The sequence below is a fragment of the Alexandromys fortis genome, unplaced genomic scaffold (genome assembly GCF_014885135.2).
Source record: "Alexandromys fortis isolate MF-2015 unplaced genomic scaffold, M_Fortis_MF-2015_v1.1 scaffold_74, whole genome shotgun sequence".
NCBI lineage: Eukaryota > Metazoa > Chordata > Mammalia > Rodentia > Cricetidae > Alexandromys > Alexandromys fortis.
This window is the reverse complement of record NW_026068008.1, coordinates 1167397-1185212: the sequence shown is the minus strand read 5'-3', so window position 1 is coordinate 1185212 and position 17816 is coordinate 1167397. Positions and strand designations below refer to the sequence as shown.

The window sequence follows — 17816 nt, the reverse complement described above, 5'->3', positions numbered from 1 at the left end:
TTTAATTTATTTTAGATTCTAATCTATAAGCATGAATATTGAAATTCATGTTTTCAAGCATTCTAAGATTAATAAGTATTTTTTTTTTTGGTTTTTCGAGACAGGGTTTCTCTGTGGCTTTGGAGCCTGTCCTGGCACTAGCTCTGTAGACCAGGCTGGTCTCGAACTCACAGAGATCCGCCTGCCTCTGCCTCCCGAGTGCTGGGATTAAAGGCGTGCGCCACCATCGCCCGGCATGCATACCTTGCTTTTTACCAGCGTGCCAAGGATTCGAACTCAAGTCCTTCAGTGTGGCAGCAAGCAATTTACTCTCTGAGCCATCTCCCTGCCTCCTCGGCATTGATTGGTTGGTTCTCATCAATGTTCTCATCTTTCTAGTTCTTGCTGTTCTAAAGGTCAGAAAGGTAGACTATCCTTTGCTATTGTGGTCAATATTTCTCCAGGATAAACTTAAGATGTGTTGAGTTCTCTTTGTGGGGTGTTTGATGATGCTGTATTAAATCCGCAAAGTAACCACGGAGGCGGCCTGATGTCTTTACAGGACCTCTACACTCCCGTAAAGAAATGCAGAACCTTCTCCATTTATTCTGGTCTCCTTTTATTTCACCAATAAAATTTTGTGGTTGTCTTTATATGGGTCACACACATTTCTCATTAAGTTTATTCTAAGTATTTTCCCATTGCGTTGGTGAGTTGCCTCCCCTTTCTTCCTCACGGTTGCTGGAAAAGCTGCGCATACGGAACACAGGAGCCTTGCTCTCTGAACTGCTGCTCTACGTCTTTGACCCCAAATCACATGGATTGCGAATTTTCATTGTCATATTGGCATCTGGTGAGCCCCACGGCAGGCATGTGTCAGGCCTCAGGGAACTCAGATGGTCCTTCTGCCAAGATTGCCTCACCTTGGCTGAACTAGAACTTGTTCCACCCACCTCCCACTGGAGCCCAGCTCACAGGGCAGATGTGACCTTTCAACTCCAGTGGGTCCTGAGGTGCCTTCACTCTCTGCTAGGCACTCAGCAATCATCAAATACCAGGATGTGTCTGTTCTCTTGGCCAAGCTGTTTCCTCAGTGTCTTTAGTCTTTAAACATTGGACATGTGGATGTGATTAACTAGTGAGGTCAAGGGGCTTTCTGAGAAGGCGCAGCCAGGATCTGGGACATCTGGGATTTGCATGCATGTCTGTCCTCTGTGTCCTGTTGTTTTGTTGTCTCTCACTCATCACAAGACTCCCCATGGATCCATGCCTCATGAGCCTCTAGTTTGCTACATCACCCTGGGCATTCTAGTTTTTTCCCAGGACCACTGCTGACTCTGTCCTCTCAGCTTGGTTCCCCTTGTTCCAGAGTGAGGCTTTCTATGCCTTCCACCCATGCCCCCAATTTTTGGAGTGACCACATAGCGACCCTCCTAGAAGAGGATGTTCTTGTGAGTCTAGGCTCCCCTGGCAAAGTCTCTACCTGGAATTTTCCCTGCAGAGAACAATCACAGCGAAGGTTCCTGAGTTCTCAGGCAGCAGTTTCAGGAGTGGGTACCTTGAAGAGGTGGACACTGTGCCGGTGATGGTGGTGCAGGCCTTTAATGCCAGCATTCAGGAGGCAGAGGCAGAAGAATTTCTGTGAGTTCAAGGCCAGCCTGGTTTACAAAGTATCTTCCAGGACAGCTAGGGTTATTACACAGAAAAACCTTGTCTCAAAAAACAAAACAAAACAAAAATGACAAACAAATCATACACCCAAACAAACAACAAAAACAAAACAAATAAACAAAAAGATGGAGCCTGTTTGGACACTTTTAGGTCATGAAAAAACTAGCCTGGTTCTCCTGGGATCCCAGTTGAGACTTTGGGGACAAGGAATACAAGGCTATGTGTGTGTCAAGTTGATGGTATGTAATAGTGAGTGTGATACAGTTAGAGTCACCTGGAGTGTATCTGTGGGAGCAGTCTTAACTATTGACATGGGAAGACCTAGCAGCCTACAGTGGGTGGTGCCAATTCTTAGGCAGGGAATCCTGAGCTATTTAAAAGTTGAATGAAGTAAAGACAGGGCCAAGGAAGAATCCCCAGAGCTCTCCGTGCTTGGCTTAGGTTCCGGCGACATGGCTAAACGCACCAAGAAGGTCGGGATCGTCGGGAAGTATGGGACCCGCTATGGTGCCTCCCTCCGGAAAATGGTGAAGAAAATTGAAATCAGCCAGCACGCCAAGTACACGTGCTCCTTCTGTGGCAAGACCAAGATGAAGAGACGAGCCGTTGGCATCTGGCACTGTGGCTCCTGCATGAAGACAGTGGCTGGTGGGGCCTGGACCTACAACATGACTTCTGCCGTCACAGTGAAGTCTGCCATCAGAAGACTGAAGGAACTGAAAGACCAGTAAAAGTGCTACCATTTGATACACAAGCCTACTAACTACAATAGTGCACAGCCAACAAATAAATGGGTTAAATTACATAACAACAACAACAACAAAAGAATCCCCAGAGCTTTACCCTGAAGGAAAGGCCTGTGGCCCTGACTGATGGACCAGGGAGAAAGGGGTGACAAGCCCCTGACCCAGCAACTGCAAGTGATTTCACGCCATCAGGGATCCAGTGGCTTTTGTTGTCTGACTGATTTCAAAGGTTTAGCTGGGAATGAGGAAAGACTAGATTAGCCAGGGGTATCCTGGAAGAGTGGGAGCCACCACTGTCCCCCATCTGTCCATCCTCTCTACACCCTACTAGCAGGGTTGTCTGCTTCTCACTGTTTGTATTCTCCCCATAGAGACTGATCCTTGGGGACTTAGTTTATAGACTAGGGACAGCATGGATCCAGAGCTAGAAGAGCAACATTTTTCAGGCAGGATGAGAGAAACAGAGGCTCAAACATGGCCTTTTGCTACCTTACATGGCTGGACCAGTCCCCAGTATCTTGGCATATAACTCCTCCCCATCCACCCATCCATCCATCCACCCACCCACCCAAACATACACCCAGTCACCCATTCATCCGTCCACCACCCACCCATTCATCCATCCACCAACACATTCATCCACCCATCCACCAATCCCATACACACACACACACACACACACACACACACACACCCATCCATCTATCCTCCCATCCATCCATTCATCCACCCACCCACCTACCCATCCATCCATCACATCCATCACACATACTTGCTGAGTGCTGACCACCTGCCCAAGAGCACCCCAGAAAAGAGAACCCAGCAGAGAACCATGAGTCCAAGCTCATGTATTTTGGGGTTCCAGGGTAGAAAAAAAGAACCAAAAGTAAAGTAAAAAAAAATATGAGTGTTGTAGGGAGCTGAGCTTCATTGTTAAGCATGAGGACCTGAGTTCAAGCCCTGAACCCATATAAAGGACGAGCACGGAAGCACACACCTTTACCCCCAGCACTGAGGAGAGAGACAAGTGGATCCCCGAGGCTCACTGGCCAGACCACCTAACAAAGTCAAAGGACTGCAGATCCCAGTGAGAACATCCATCTCCAAAAGCAAGGTGGGACCAGGGAGATAGCTTAGGGGTTAAACTCACTTGTTCTTGCAGAGGACCCGGGTTCAGATCTCAGCACCCACATGCTGCCCACTCCCACCTGTTTCTCCAGTTCCAACGGCTCTGACACCTCTTCTGGTGTGTGTCAATGGATCTGACACCTCTTCTGGTGTGTGTCAGTGGATCTGACACCTCTTCTGGCCTGTGGGGTCGATGCATACACGCAGGGCCAACATACCTGTAGGCTAAACACACATACATATAATGTAATTATAAATAAATCTTTAAAAACAGAAAACAAAGTGGTTCCTACATGCACACAACACACAAACACACACACATACACAACACACACACTCACGTGCACACACACACAAGAATGTTTTAGGCTGTAGTGAATCCTGAGAGCCAATTTATGCAGGGTGATGAGCTGGTAGCTGCATATTTCACTTTTCCTCCACAGGGTACACAGCTCCGAAAAACACTGCGATCCACCCCGGGGCCTGCTCTTCCAAAGTGTTCGGAGACAATTGCATTAACTTATTAACTTCCTCGCTTGTGAATATGAACTACTGTGCTTTGCCTGGATATTCTTAGCTAAGAAGGAAATTTGAAAAGAAAAAAAGAAAAAAATAATAAAAGAAAAGAACAAGAATGAAATTCAGGTCAGACCCAAAAAAGGAAAGACCTTGGGTTGCCCTGTTCTTAAAAGCTCTTAAAAGGAATTGAATTAGAACTGAGACAAAAAAAAAAAATTGGCCCGTGAATCCAACTCCCACCGACACCAAGTTAGAAAAAAAAAATAGCTGAAAGAAAAGTATGTAACCCGTCAATCAAGACATGATGGTTTTATTCTTTTAAAATGAGAAGCCTTTTGTTTTAAGAGGAGCCGGCTGGTAATTTAGAGCGCAGAGGCAGCGTCAGGGTGAAGATCTTTCATATCTGCAGACAGGAGGGACCAGGCTGCCGATGGAGAAGTTGAGGGTTGCATAATGAGCTCCGGGTCTGGAGGTTCCCTTTCCGAAGAGGAGCCTGGGATTGTGGCGGCTCTGATTGATGGAACTCCGGGTCGGTGAGAGTCAGGGAGGTATAATCTCGCCTTTGTTGGTAATCAAAGGCGGCTGGCGGAGACTCCATCTTTTCCCTCTGATTCCTATGTACGAATCTGAGGCGCTCAGATGAAAAGTGTTGCGTTACAGCGGCGCCAATAAGTCACACTATCTGTGTTGTGACACACCGAATATTACTAATTGTCAATCAGGAACCGCGAGTCCTGTCAAGGCGCTCCCTTCTCGACGGGCTGGTTCAAACCTGAAGTGATTTTTAATCAAGTGTTAATAACACGGCACCTGTCAGTGGACGGTGGGTATCAGGCAATCAGAAGAAGCGAACGGATGACATGGCAAATTTTAATGTTTTCATTTTCCACTCTTCCCAATTATCTGTGGGATTTCTGTCAGCCTGAATAGTGCGCTGACATTGCCAGGGAACTCCACCACACAGAGCACGGGAGGCGGCTGACATGGCTCTGAAGGTGCCAGGTTAGGCATCCAGCCCCGCCAGGGCGACCTGCTGCGCCTTTCGGGAGGCGCAGGGTCCCTGCACTGCCCAGGGCAGGGGAATTTGGGTCTGGAGCAGTGGACACATCTGGCACTAGGAGACTGGTGCCTGGCTCCATTGGGGCAGAAGACATGTGTGTGGGGGGGGATGGAGCAGGGAGATTGGTCAAAGTTAAGGGTGGGCTGGTCCATCGGAGAGCCACACACATCATGAACACCCTGGATCAGGAAGTAGCTATTGGGTTTCCGTTTTTACCACGTTGTCAGAGAACCTAGGAGTGTGGAAGGAGAGGGAGGAATACAGGAAAACAGAAGGAAAAAGGAATGGAGGACAAAGGAAAAGACAGGAGAAAGGGAGGGGTGGTACTGACCAGTGGCATAGTTTTGTCTCCTCCTGAGCCAGCCCTGGTAGGACTGGCTAGGTGCTCAGGAGCAAATGACAGATGGTTTTGTTCCTTCTCCATGGGCACCACTGATCATGTCTTTCTCCTTCTTCTCTAGAGCAGTGGTTCTCAACCTTCCTAATGTTGCGACCCTTCCTCGTGTTGCGGTGACCCCAGCCATAAAATTATTTTTGTTGCTACTTTATAACCGTAAGTTTTCTACTGTCATGACTTGTAATGTAAATATCTGTGTTTTCCAATGGTCTTAGGTGACCCATGACCCACAGGTTGAGAACTGCTGATCTGGAGCTCAGGTCCGGAGGGGCAGCTGGTGAGTGGCTAATTCATTCCCTAACCACTACCCACAGCCCTGACACAGGCCACCCACTTTCTTTCACACCCCCAGCAACGGGACATGTCCCCACACTACAGCTCTGGCTGGGAGGCTGTATTAGTTACTTTCTTGTCACTTTGACCAAGAATTTGACGAGAAGTCCCTCAAGGGTGGGAGGGTTGACTCAGCTGTAGGACAGCCCGTCATGGAGGGGGCGGTATGGCAGCAGGCTTGTGAGGCTGTCTGTTGCCGTCTCCACAGACCAGGAGGCCAGGAGAGGTTGGGAAGTAGGGCTCACACCTTCAGAGATCCACTTCCTCCATCCAACCATGCCCCTACCAAAGGTTCTACAGCCTCCACAAACAGCGCCACCAACTGGGGACCAAGTATTCAAACCTATGAAACTGTAGGGAACATTTAATGTCCAAATCAACCTAGCGCTTCCGGTAACTTTGCTCCCAGCTCTCAGTGGAACAGGTGCAGCAGTTACTGGGTGTCCTGTGGACATGGGTTGTGCCTGAGGTGGCTCTGCACAGACAGGACAACCAAGCAGACTCCATCTTGCCCCATGAAACTTCTCTGTATGACTTGATAATTGCCCACCACTGGGTCCCTCTGGTCCCTCCTCCATGGGACCAACCTTTTAGCTGCATTGGAGCCCTCTCCTCTGTGTAAGATCCTCAGGCACAGCCACACTTTCCCAACACCAGGTATGTGATTGTGGCAATCTTATCCACACCTGCATTTTCTCTTCACCATCACCAAGTGAGAGCCCCTCACGCTGGTGGCTCCTCTAGGTCTGGTTAAGTCTGGATGTCATCTGGATGGCCCATAGGCACCTGAAGTTCAATCAGTCCTCAGGGAATAGTTTGTGTACCCTGTACCTACAATGGGGCTCCTTTTGAAGGGCTCCCATTTGGTGAAGAGTATCATCACTGTCCCCTTGAAATGGTCACCAGAAATATAAGAGGCCTAGGTGAAAGCAAACAAGGTCTTGGTACAAGGTCATGGCACATAGCACCATGGGCACCTGCCAAGCACCAGCTCTTTCTGCAGCCATCTGGGTGCTGCCTTTTCCATGCTAAGAGTAAGTTTACCTGTTACTGACTTTGCAGCACATGGGGAGACTTGGTCATCAGTATCTCGACCTCACCCAGGGCAGGACTCAAGATCTGGCCCAAGAAACGAATAAACTTTGAGCAGCAGTCTGGAGCATTTCTGCATCACTGAGGCTGCTCAGCCCGCCTTCCCCAAAGCCTAACCTCCCTGGGGAATCTGAGGCTGACACAACCCTCCAGTCTGTCTTACTAAAACAAAAATGGGATTTTACTGCTGACAACTCAGTAGAAAGGACATTGTTGTGCTAACTTGATGGCCTTAGTTGGATACTGGAACCCACGTAAAAATGGAAGGAGAGAACCAACTCCCGAAGGTTGTCATCTGACCTCCAAATGCGTGCACTATGGCATACATGTACCTATCCCCTGATACAGGTCACACACACACACACACACACACACACACACACAGAGAGAGAGAGAGAGAGAGAGAGAGAGAGAGAGAGAGAGAGAGAGAGAGAGAGAGACCAGTGTACCAGCTATCCACTGCTGCGTAACAAAAGTCCCTGGAAGCACCACCACTGGTGTAGGAGGTCCTTCTGTTCCTGTGTTGCTTTCATTGGTTAATCAATAAACTGCTTGGCCTAACACAGTAGAACTTAGGTAGGTGGAGAAAACAGAACTGAATTCTGAGAGGAAAGAAGCAGAGTCAGAGAGAGCCATCATGGAGACACCAGGTCAGACATGCTAAATCTTTCTCATGGTGACAAAGATGAAGAGAAATGGATTAAATCAAGATGTTAGAGTTAGTCAATAAGAGGCTAGAGATAATGGGCCAAGCAGTAATTTAATTAATACAATTTCTGTGTGCTTATTTTGGGTGTATGCTAGCTGGGCAGCCAGGACCAAAAGCAGGCCCTCTCTCCTTCAACACACCACTTAGAACAATATCTGAAGTTTCTGATGACAAAGAGTCTGGGGTTGGCTTGGCTGAGTGGTGCAGTTTCTTGTCCTTCAAGGTGGCCTCCAGTTATAGGTGGGGTCGCTGGAGGCTTGGCAGGGCAGCAACCAGCCCTGCTGGTATGGTCAGTTGTAGTTCCTCACTGGGGACTGCAGATAGATTGCCTGAATGTCTTTATATCACAACACCTGGCATCCCAGGACAGGAGACAAGAGAGGGAGCAATCAGGACGGAATCCATTTAGTTGTAGAGTTTTTCTCGGAAATGCCATAAAATCATTTCTGGCATATTTTGTAAGGCACACAAATTGGTGTAACACTAATACAAGTGAACCCTGGGAGGCAGGGTTACTGGAAACCACTTTATATTTGGCTGCCATCTTCCCGTGATGTCTGACGGGAACATACACACACACACACACACACACACACACACACACACACACACACACGCACGCACGCACGCACAAACTAGAAAGGAAGGCATCTGAACCATGTAAAGCCAGGGAGGAAGAAAGCTCAGCAAAGTGAGGTAGAAAATCAAGGTATGCTGGACAGGTATGCCACCAACTCCCTGCACGGCCCAGGGCCAGTCTCTGCCCTGCCTGACCTCGGTGACTCCAATCCAGATGACAAAGTGAATACCACACAGCCTGAGGCTCTGTGTCCCCATGAATCAGAGCCCCAGGACTGCAGTTCCCACATCTTATCCCTATTAGTCGTCACCTGCTAAGCAGCACCAGAGAGGGCAGAAGGGTCCCAGGACTGAGGAGGAGTGCCTGAAGTTAGTTCTTCCTGCACCTGCCCAGACTCCTCCCAGTTAGCTCACCAAGTCCTTCCCTAGGGAATCTCTTCTTGAACCTTGAACTTTGACCTGCAGAGGGTATGGTCTGGGAAAAGTAGGAGTAGCCCTGGTTGCTCCTGACGTTTCCTGCACACACAATGCACAAGTCCACAGTGACATGTAGACCAAGGCACGCACAGCCTCACAGGCCCCATGGCGACACCATGCTGCGGCAGGCCTGGGGTGACTGCAGGCGCGGCAGGCCTTGGGTGACTGCAGGCAGGCAGGGTGAACACAAGTTCAGAGACCCACCCAAAGGGATATGTGTTACAACAAAACTGGGAGATGGAAGACCTTCTTCACAAGAGTGATTGTGCTCACGGTCATGGGGACAGTCATGTGGCGGGTGGGGGGGGTCCTCCTCACCTACAGCTGGAAGCTCAGGTCAGTCTTTCTGGGCATCCCTCATGCACCTCCCTCCGTTGTCTTAGCGCATGTGGCATCTTCACCCCATGCAGGTCTGGAGTGTGGGCTGGAGGTTGCAATGTTTCACCCTCTCGGAGGCACAGACTTGCCACCCTCTAAATCCACGTGGTAAAACGACGTGGTTTAACCAGGGGGCTCCAGCTGCAGAGCGGACCCATGCTGTGCTCTCAGGGGTCTTCCTCCGGCACAGCCGCCCAGAGGAGGACAGAGTAGCCGCCTCTGAAGAGACATATCATGAACCTGCAGTTCCTCCTGCCTCCGGGATTTGGAAGCAGCCCAACATTACTGACCTAAACACATGCTCCTGTTGCCCGTCTGAAAGAGTGTCAAGTTCACAGACATGGGTGGGGACCAGGTGCCCAGCTGTGTTTTCCCAGGGTTCTTTCTCTAGATCCATGAACACTACACTTGGGGTAGCATGCTATGACTCCTCAGGTCCCTCTGTGACCTTTGGCCCCACAACAGAGCTGAGTCAGGCTGTCATCTCTGAAGAGACTTGGGGACAAGATGGCTGAGAAATAAACACAGATGGCTGGGAGCCTGGACTAAAGACCACTGAATATCAGTTCTCTTCTTAAACTAAGCTCAAGAGCTGCCCGAGGGCTTTCTCCTGTGCCAGCAGATCTCCAAGAAGACCCCATGCCCACTGAGCGCAGCCTCTCAGAACCAGTGGGCTCCTCAGCTGGATCACCGCCTCTGCCCTGCCTAGTACAGGTTATGCCAAGCCTCTTTTATTCAAGGAAGCAACATTGGTTCTGCCTTTTGGGTTAAAAAGAGAAAGATGTGCAACAGAGCTGGAGACAGGAAATTTTTTCACCTTTTAAACATTTAATTTTATTTACATGTGTGTGTGTGTGTGTTTGTGTGTGTGTGTGTGTGTGTGTGTGTGTGTGTGTGTGTGTGTGTGGTTCCTACAGAGGCCAGAAGAGAGCATTGGTTCCCTAGGAGCTGGAGTTACAGGTGGTTGTGAATTGTCTGATGTGGATTCTGGGGACCAAACTTGGGTTCTCTTAAACACTGAGCCTTCCCTCTAGTCCCCAAATAGAGTTTTAAGAGTTTAATATTAAAGAAATGTGACCCAAACTCAAAAATACAAAATCACATGTTCTCCCTCTCATGTGGATCCTATGGTATAAAGAACATACGTGTAGACATGTAAACAGGTGTCAGTGCGGGTGGCATTTAGAAAGGTGACTGAGGGAGCATAGTATTGGGCAGTGAGGAAAGGTTGGCATTGTGCAAAAGGCGTGTGGGATATGGAGGAGGAAAAGAATCTGGGAAGAGGGCTACAAAGAGGGAACAGGAGAAAAACAGGTAGAAGATGGAGAACCATGAAAAACTGTCATAATGTTATCTGTGGGTTTGAATGACAATGGCTTTCATAGGCTGTTACGTTTGAATGTGTGGTCCCCAGTCAGTGGAACTGTTTAGGAAGGATTAGGAGGTGTGGCCTTGTTGGAGCAGATGTGTGGTTATTGGAGTGGGCTTTGAGGTTTCAAATACCCATGCCAGGCCATGTGTGTGTGTGAAGAGACACCGTGACCAAGGCAACTCTTAAAAAAGAAAGCATTTACTTGGGGCTCGCTTAGGTTCAGAGGGTTAGTCCATGATCATCATGGCCAGAAACAGTGTTGCATCCTGATCTGTAGGCAGCAGCCTGAGACAGGCACACACATGCACACGCACACACGCACATGCACACACACACTCCAAGGACAGCTCATAGACCCTGCCCCCCCCAATGTTTTTCAGAAGGACCTGGAGCCAGAAACAAGGCTGTTCCAGCCTCCTGGGGAGTCTCTATCCTCCTCCCTCCCTGTAGACCATCTTCCTGCTTCTCCAGGTCACATGGAGGAAGACAGGGCCCCACTTGTAAGGAGTGTCCTTGTTACAGGTCAGGGTGCATCAACAGTCCAATTCTACATTCTCAGGAGAGTCTGGCTGGGGACAGCATCCATGCATCTCAGAGCTCAGGTCTCAGAGAAAGGTGACCACTGAACACTGAAGATTCATGTTCAAGCTGGTTAGTATGACACTCACCATGCAATGCCATCACAAGGAGGTTGAGGCAAGAACATTGCATGTCCAAGGGCACTCTGATTTACACAGTAACTTCCCACCTCAGATAGAAGGGAGGCAGCTCCATCTTTAGCCCAGCCAGGACAGACCTAGGCTACCACATGGTCAGCCTACACTGTGGAGAGAGAAACAGCTGTGGGCACAGCACAGCTAACCCATTGAGAGGTTCCTTCCAGCTTCATCACTGGGTGACCACGAGAAGATGACAGCTGGGGGAGCCTTCGGATGTTACCCGGATGACTCTAGGAGAGAGGTGTGACCCGTGCAAGGTCACAGATGAGCCTCTGCCTGGGGAGGATGGGGGTCTGCCTTCCTCGCCCAGCCTGGTACTCTGCTCACTGACAGATGAGCTGGCCCAGCAAGAAGGATTCAGTGTGACAACAATGAGCTAAAACTGTTTGTCAGAGGCCACCAAGGATGGCTGGAGGTGAACTAACAGCATGTGTCTCGGCTGAGATGTGTGAGCATATCTCCCTCTCGGGGGAGGAGGGGACTGAAGAGGACACAGGAGTCCCAGGATGAGCTTTGCCTTTCCCCTGGAAATCATGAGGCTAAGAGAGGGACCCAGGCTCAGAAGAGAGGGGCCCAGATTCATAGGAGGGGGACCCATGCTCTCAGAAAAGGGGACTCAAATTTACAGGAAGGGAACCGAAATTTGTAGAAGGGAGAACTAGATTCACGGGAGAGGGAGTCCAGATTTGCACGAGAGGGGATCCAGGTGCACATAAAAGGGGAGAGGGGACTCAGATTCACACATGAACATGCACACACATACACACACATGTGTATACACACATGTGTATACACTCACACACATACACACACAAACACAGGCTCTTGAAAGCTCTGAGAAGATACTCCCCTTAGACCAGAAAACTTACCCTTCTTCTCTGAACCCCAAATCACACAGAACAGTGAGGGAGATTGACCACACTCAGAAACCAGGTTCAGATGGGAACCTCTGCAGGGAATGACAAGGACAGCCATGCTCGGAGCTGTCTGGAGAACTGACCTGCTAGCCCCTCCTTTGAGACTCCCGTGGTCTACACAACCCACCATGCTTGGGGGCGTGTCTTGGTTGAGGAGAGAACCAGGTTGGCCGCACCAGGTGTTGTTTGGTGGAGACAAAGGACATAGGTCACCCCTAGTTGCCTGCAGGTCACTCTCTTGCCCTCACTTCCTGTAGCCTTCCAGGAACCAGCCCAGCCTCACCCGAACAATGTCATGAATATTCCCTCCTTGATGAACTTCAAGTCTTTTAATGACTCTTCATAAAGGAACAGTGGGGCCAAAAGTTGAGCAAAGGAGATGATTAAAGCACCTTATTAAAGCAGCCTTGTAGAATTCTCCACATGAAAGCAAGCACCATTATGAGGCCTTATCCTTATAAATGACGCTCCGCTTTCTCGAACATGCCGAAACCTGATTAGAGTGACAGGCGCTGACTGATACTGCAAACCTGTTAATAACATGAAAATTAGAAGAGGCTCATGCAAAGAAGGGAGATTAATTTAGCCGGAGTACATCTCGCGCAAATTGCAAAGTTGTGAATATGTTCTCAGATAATGAGCCTTCGTAGTCATCAGCCCGCTTGTCATCTCCTGTAATTAATGCTAAGGAAGACGCCTTCCTGATGGTTCGAATTACTCATAGACCAGGAAAATTTCTTCAGAGAAATAATTTACATTTATTATCATCGGTCTGTTTGTGTGCTTTATTTCGTGCCCGCGTAATTTATTGCAGGACCGTTCGCCTTGCCTTGATTAGTGGCTCGTCAGGACGGGATGTAATTTTTTTTTTTCTTGATGGCGACATCTAACACTTGACAGTGGTGTAACACTCCTTGTCTCTGGATGTTGTTTTTTTTTCCTCCTCTTAAATAAACTTTGGGGTTGAGTTCCCCTAAGGTTGTCTCTCCAGTAAAGACACGGCATTGGCATAACTGTTGGGCCTACGACTCTAAAAACAATAGGGATTCCCTGCTGAGGACCTGGGAAGGTTCTAGGTCACCTATCCTGCAGTATAAGAGTTGGTTCCACCCCCTTTGAACTCACCGCAGCCGTTGGATGGAGCGTTCTCTGTCAGTCTCTGCTCCTCAGCTCTCCACAAATCCTTTCCTCCCGTGGGCCATCTGCTAGGAGAAACCTCACATCTGTTTCTTCCTTTATCCCTAGCTGTATGTTCCACTCAGATGATGCAGACACACCCCTCTCCATCTTGACACTCATTCCCTAACAGCAAGCACAGAGCTCTGGGGCACAAGTCCATTAAACTCATACACCCCATCATCCACACTAGGAATCTCTTGCAGGTTCTACCAAGGTCTAGAATGCCCAGGAAGAAGGGCTGACTTGGTAAAACAAGACTGAAACAGATCTGCCCATCTCAACACAACACCTTGAGCCACTCTTGGCCCTGGGCCCACATGTTCTGTCTTCTGACTACCTCAGAGAACTCTGGGTCAGAGCTCTCTGGGTCAGCCCTCCCTGTCTACCCTGTCTGTCTTACATGGAACTAAAAATACAGCCCTCCAGGCTGCCTGCCCTGCACCAACCAACGTGTCCCATCAACGTTTGCCGTCATTGATGATGGATACTACGGAGACTGCTCTGTCTACGAAGGGCCTATGCCTCAGGGAGGTCTAGTAGCTCGTGAGACACCACCATCACTGCAATGGAGAGTGATAATGGCTGTGGGCTGCAGTGACAGGCCATGAGTTTAAACACTAGCGGAGCCATCTCCTAGGAGACAGGTTTGAGTTTAATACCCACGTATAGAAGAGTACTTTGAAATTCAGAGAGTTTCACATGCTTGTCTCTCTGTCTCATAGCCAGAGCACCTCACAGGTGACTCTGACCCATTCAAGCCCATGCCTGCCAGCACTGCTGCTCCTGTGTCTGTCCAGAAACTCAAAGTCCCAGCCCCTCCTGCTGCCCTTCCTTTTCTCTAGTGCCCGATGTGGCCTGTTTCCCTCCCTAGGTCTGAACTTGAAAACCATCCTTCCATTGTCCCCAGCAGGGGCATCCAGGCTGTGAAAGGCACAAACAGCTGCAGTTGGTGTGAGCCACTGACCCTTGCTCTGCAAATGAGTCGAACGACACAGATCAGGATCCACAGACAGAGATAATGATCGGTTTTATTGGCCGTCTTTCCCCTGCTCCGACCAGTGGTGTGGCGCTGGGTCAGCCCGCAGCGCACCGCTGGTGTCTGCTAATGATAATCTATATTTATAAAACGATAGTCCATCAAGGGGGGATGAATATTTCAGAAGCTACGGACAAATCAAATTGTCTTTGTCAAATGGGCGCATGCTCCCGTGCCCAGCATGTTTTATGGCTCTTTCTGGGGTGAGAAACCCAGGGTTCCCTAAGCTGGCTGAAGGGCTGCCTTTCCCATCGAGATGGTGAGATGAGAGCTGAGACTCTCTCTTCCACAAAAGCCAATGAGCTGTGGAGACGGACATTAGTGCACTAGAACTATGCTGTTTGATGAACTTAACAAATAACACTGGAAACCACAGATGTGGCCGTGTCTTTGTGGGCAAGCATCCATTTGTACTTGCTTAAATAAAGTTGTGCCTCTGCAAGTCTGGTGTAGAAGGAGCTGGGCTGGGTGACAGGGGCCTGCAATCCCTGCATTCAGGGGGTGGAGGCAGGATGATCAGGAGTTCAAAGTTAGCCTCATGAGACCTTATATCAAAAGAACAGAAAACACAGAGGGAGAACTGGTGATGGCTCACTGGGGAAAGCACAGAGGAGGACAAGGGCCTGCACTGAATCCCCGGAACCCACTGGAGGGCCAGAAGCTGGGTATGGCAGCATGTGTCTGTCACTCCAGTGCTAAGGTAAAGATAGGTGAATCCTGCTGGCTTTCTTGGCCAGCCAGTCTCTACATCAGAGAGCTCCAAGTTCCGTGAAAGACTCTGTCTCAAAAGTAGAACAAAATAAAATAAAAAAAAGTGCAGAGTGAATGAAGAAAACATCCTGATGTTAACCTCTGCCCTCCATGCACATCCATCCAGGTGAGTGCGCACACACACACGTGTACACATGTGTGTATACTCACACACACACCATGGGAAGAAAAAGATAAAGAAATGGCCCAGTCAATAGTGATTTCTGCAAAACCATGAGGACCGCAAGACTCACATCAAAGCCAAGACCAGATGAGGGCGTGCCTGCCAACCACCGAGCTCTAGGTGGGTACTGAGGGGAGGATGCCCAGAGCCCGCTGTCCGACCAGCCTAGCCAAGAAATGAGCCTACAAAAAAAAGTAGAGTGATAGAGATATCAGTGTCTACCTTTGGCCTACACACAGGGAAGGGAGGGAGGGAGGAGGAAGGGAAGGAGGACAGAAGGAAGGCAGGCAGGCTCATGCTCTGTTCAAACCAGTTGTATGAAGCCCAGGAAGCCACATCACTGGTCTGAGCCTTGGCTTCTCTGTCTGTCCAGAAAGAGGATGATAGCTTATGTATGGGCCATTATGAAGGTGAGAAAAGCAACGCAAGGTTACCAACTCCTAGCTGAAGCTAACCCAAAGTTGCTTTTGGTCAGTGTTTTAGCACAATCACAGAAAGAAAACCAGAACAGTGAAAGTCAGTTACCTTCCTCTAGGGCAGTGGTTTTCTACCTTCCCAGTGCTGGGACCCTTCAATACTGTTCCTCATGCTGTGCGATACCCCCATCATAAATGTTGCTACTTTGTAACCGTAAATTTGCTACTGTTATGCATTGTAATATAAATATCTGATGTGCTGGATATCTGACATGCGGCCCTCTTGAAAGGCTCATTTGACCCCTCAAAGGAGTTGTGACCCACAGGTTGAGAACCACTGCTCTAGTGCCATCTGGCAGACTCCCAGCACCACCCTGCCTATATCTGAGCTTTAGCCTCAGCTTGCTCAAGATGACAGCCAAAAAGGAATTTTCCCTGAAGGAATTCCTTGCCTTGGGCACTATGCTAAGCAATTTACACAAAATCAGGTCCCCTCAAAGAAAAAGAGAGTGTAAACCACACATAGTCTTTAAAAGATGAAGTCCGTGATACCCAGGAGATGGCTCCATCAGCGACGTCCTTGGTGCACAAGTTCGATGGGTCTGGGTTCAAATTGAATTCCACTCAAGTTACAAGTGCAGCACAGTGCCTGGATTTTCATGTGGATGCTTAGGTGGGGTGGCAGAGATGGGAAGAGCCCTGGGCTCGCTGCCCTGCCACTCCCCCAAATCAGCAAGCTCACGTTCATCTGAGAGACCTTGTCTCAAAAACTAAGTTGGAGAAAAATTGGGGAAAATACTTGATGTCGACCCCTGGCTTGCACTCATGCGTGCATACACACACACACACACACACACACACACACACACACATGCACACATACATACACAGGTAAGTAAAATTACATTTAATAGTTCAATCATCCCTTGCTGTCCGTGGGGCGCTAGTTTCAGGATCCTCTGAGGACACCTAAATCCATAGTTCTTCAGCCCCATCCCCCTTTCATTAGTTAAATCTAATAAAAATCTCCATTTATATTGTTTTATTTTTTACAAAAATCCAATGTAAGGCTATTTTACTGATAGTTGGAAAGGGGTGGGAATGGACAGATAAATGTTCTCAGAACCCCTCCTCAGGGCAGGCTTGAGCAGCCCGACTGGTCCTAACTCCGTGCCCTCCGCTGGCCCAAGGAACATCCTGGTGGCTGTCACACTGTTTATGGTCTTTGCCTCAAAGATGTAGCCAGCACCGTCACTCTGCTAGCTGACATCATGCTTGCTTTTAAAGTTTCTCTGTGTGGTTTACATTTGAAGAGCAATTGGAAAAACAAACTTTCCTGGCCCGGGAGCCGAGACTAGGCAACCAGGTGTGATATATAGGCAGCTGACCTACTTTAGGAGTCTGCGCTAGGAGAGGACCCACAGTGAACAGAATCATATCCCACCAGGTTCCCCAACACTTGTCACTGGGCAGTTGTGTGACACGCACAATTCAACCACTTTGCCTGTCTTTCGATTCTGAGGACAGTTCTTTGGGAACACAGTCACTTTCCACACAGTCACACCCTTTATGTAAAGGGTGTGATAGGGATGGAGAGGTGGACGCGCGGCTCAGAGTGCTCGTGATGGGGATGGAGAGGTGGACACGCGGCTCAGAGTGCTTGTGATAAGGATGGAGAGGTGGACGCGTGGCTCAGAGTGCTCGTGATGGGGATGGATAGATGGACACATGGCTTAGAGTGCTAACTACTTTGCAGAGGATCTGAGATCGGTTCCCAACACCCATGTCCAACAGCTCATAACCACTTGCAACTCCACCTCCAGGGAACTCAATGACTTCTTCAGGCCCCTGCATGCGTGGCACACACACACTCACCCACATACACATGAACATAAACACGCTCACAGACTCATACAGACACACAAGACTCTAGGTCACCCAGCTGGTTAGCTGCAGACACAGGAAGCTGGGTGACTGTCAGCAAAGCCCATAACCATCTTAACTAGTCTTCTAAAAGCCATCTGCCATTTTGAGATCCCAGGTACTCTCCAGATGACCTCTGACCTCTACCGGATAATACACTGAAGGCTCAAGAGCCTAACAATGTTGTAAGTATGCCTGCCAAACTTCTGTTGGTATGTAGCAAACTACTCCACATGTACTGGCTTAAAACAC

The 17816-nt window shown here is 49.0% G+C and overlaps 1 protein-coding gene across 1 annotated transcript; it reads left to right on the top strand.

Annotated features, from left to right (window-relative positions):
• Window positions 1–2077: 2077 nt before the first annotated feature.
• LOC126513389 (60S ribosomal protein L37a-like) lies at window positions 2078–2478 on the top strand. The gene has a single exon (XM_050161743.1). The coding sequence runs from the start codon at window positions 2103–2105 to the stop codon at window positions 2379–2381; it is 279 nt and encodes a 92-aa protein (XP_050017700.1). The 5' UTR covers window positions 2078–2102; the 3' UTR covers window positions 2382–2478.
• The last annotated feature ends 15338 nt before the right edge of the window (window positions 2479–17816 follow it).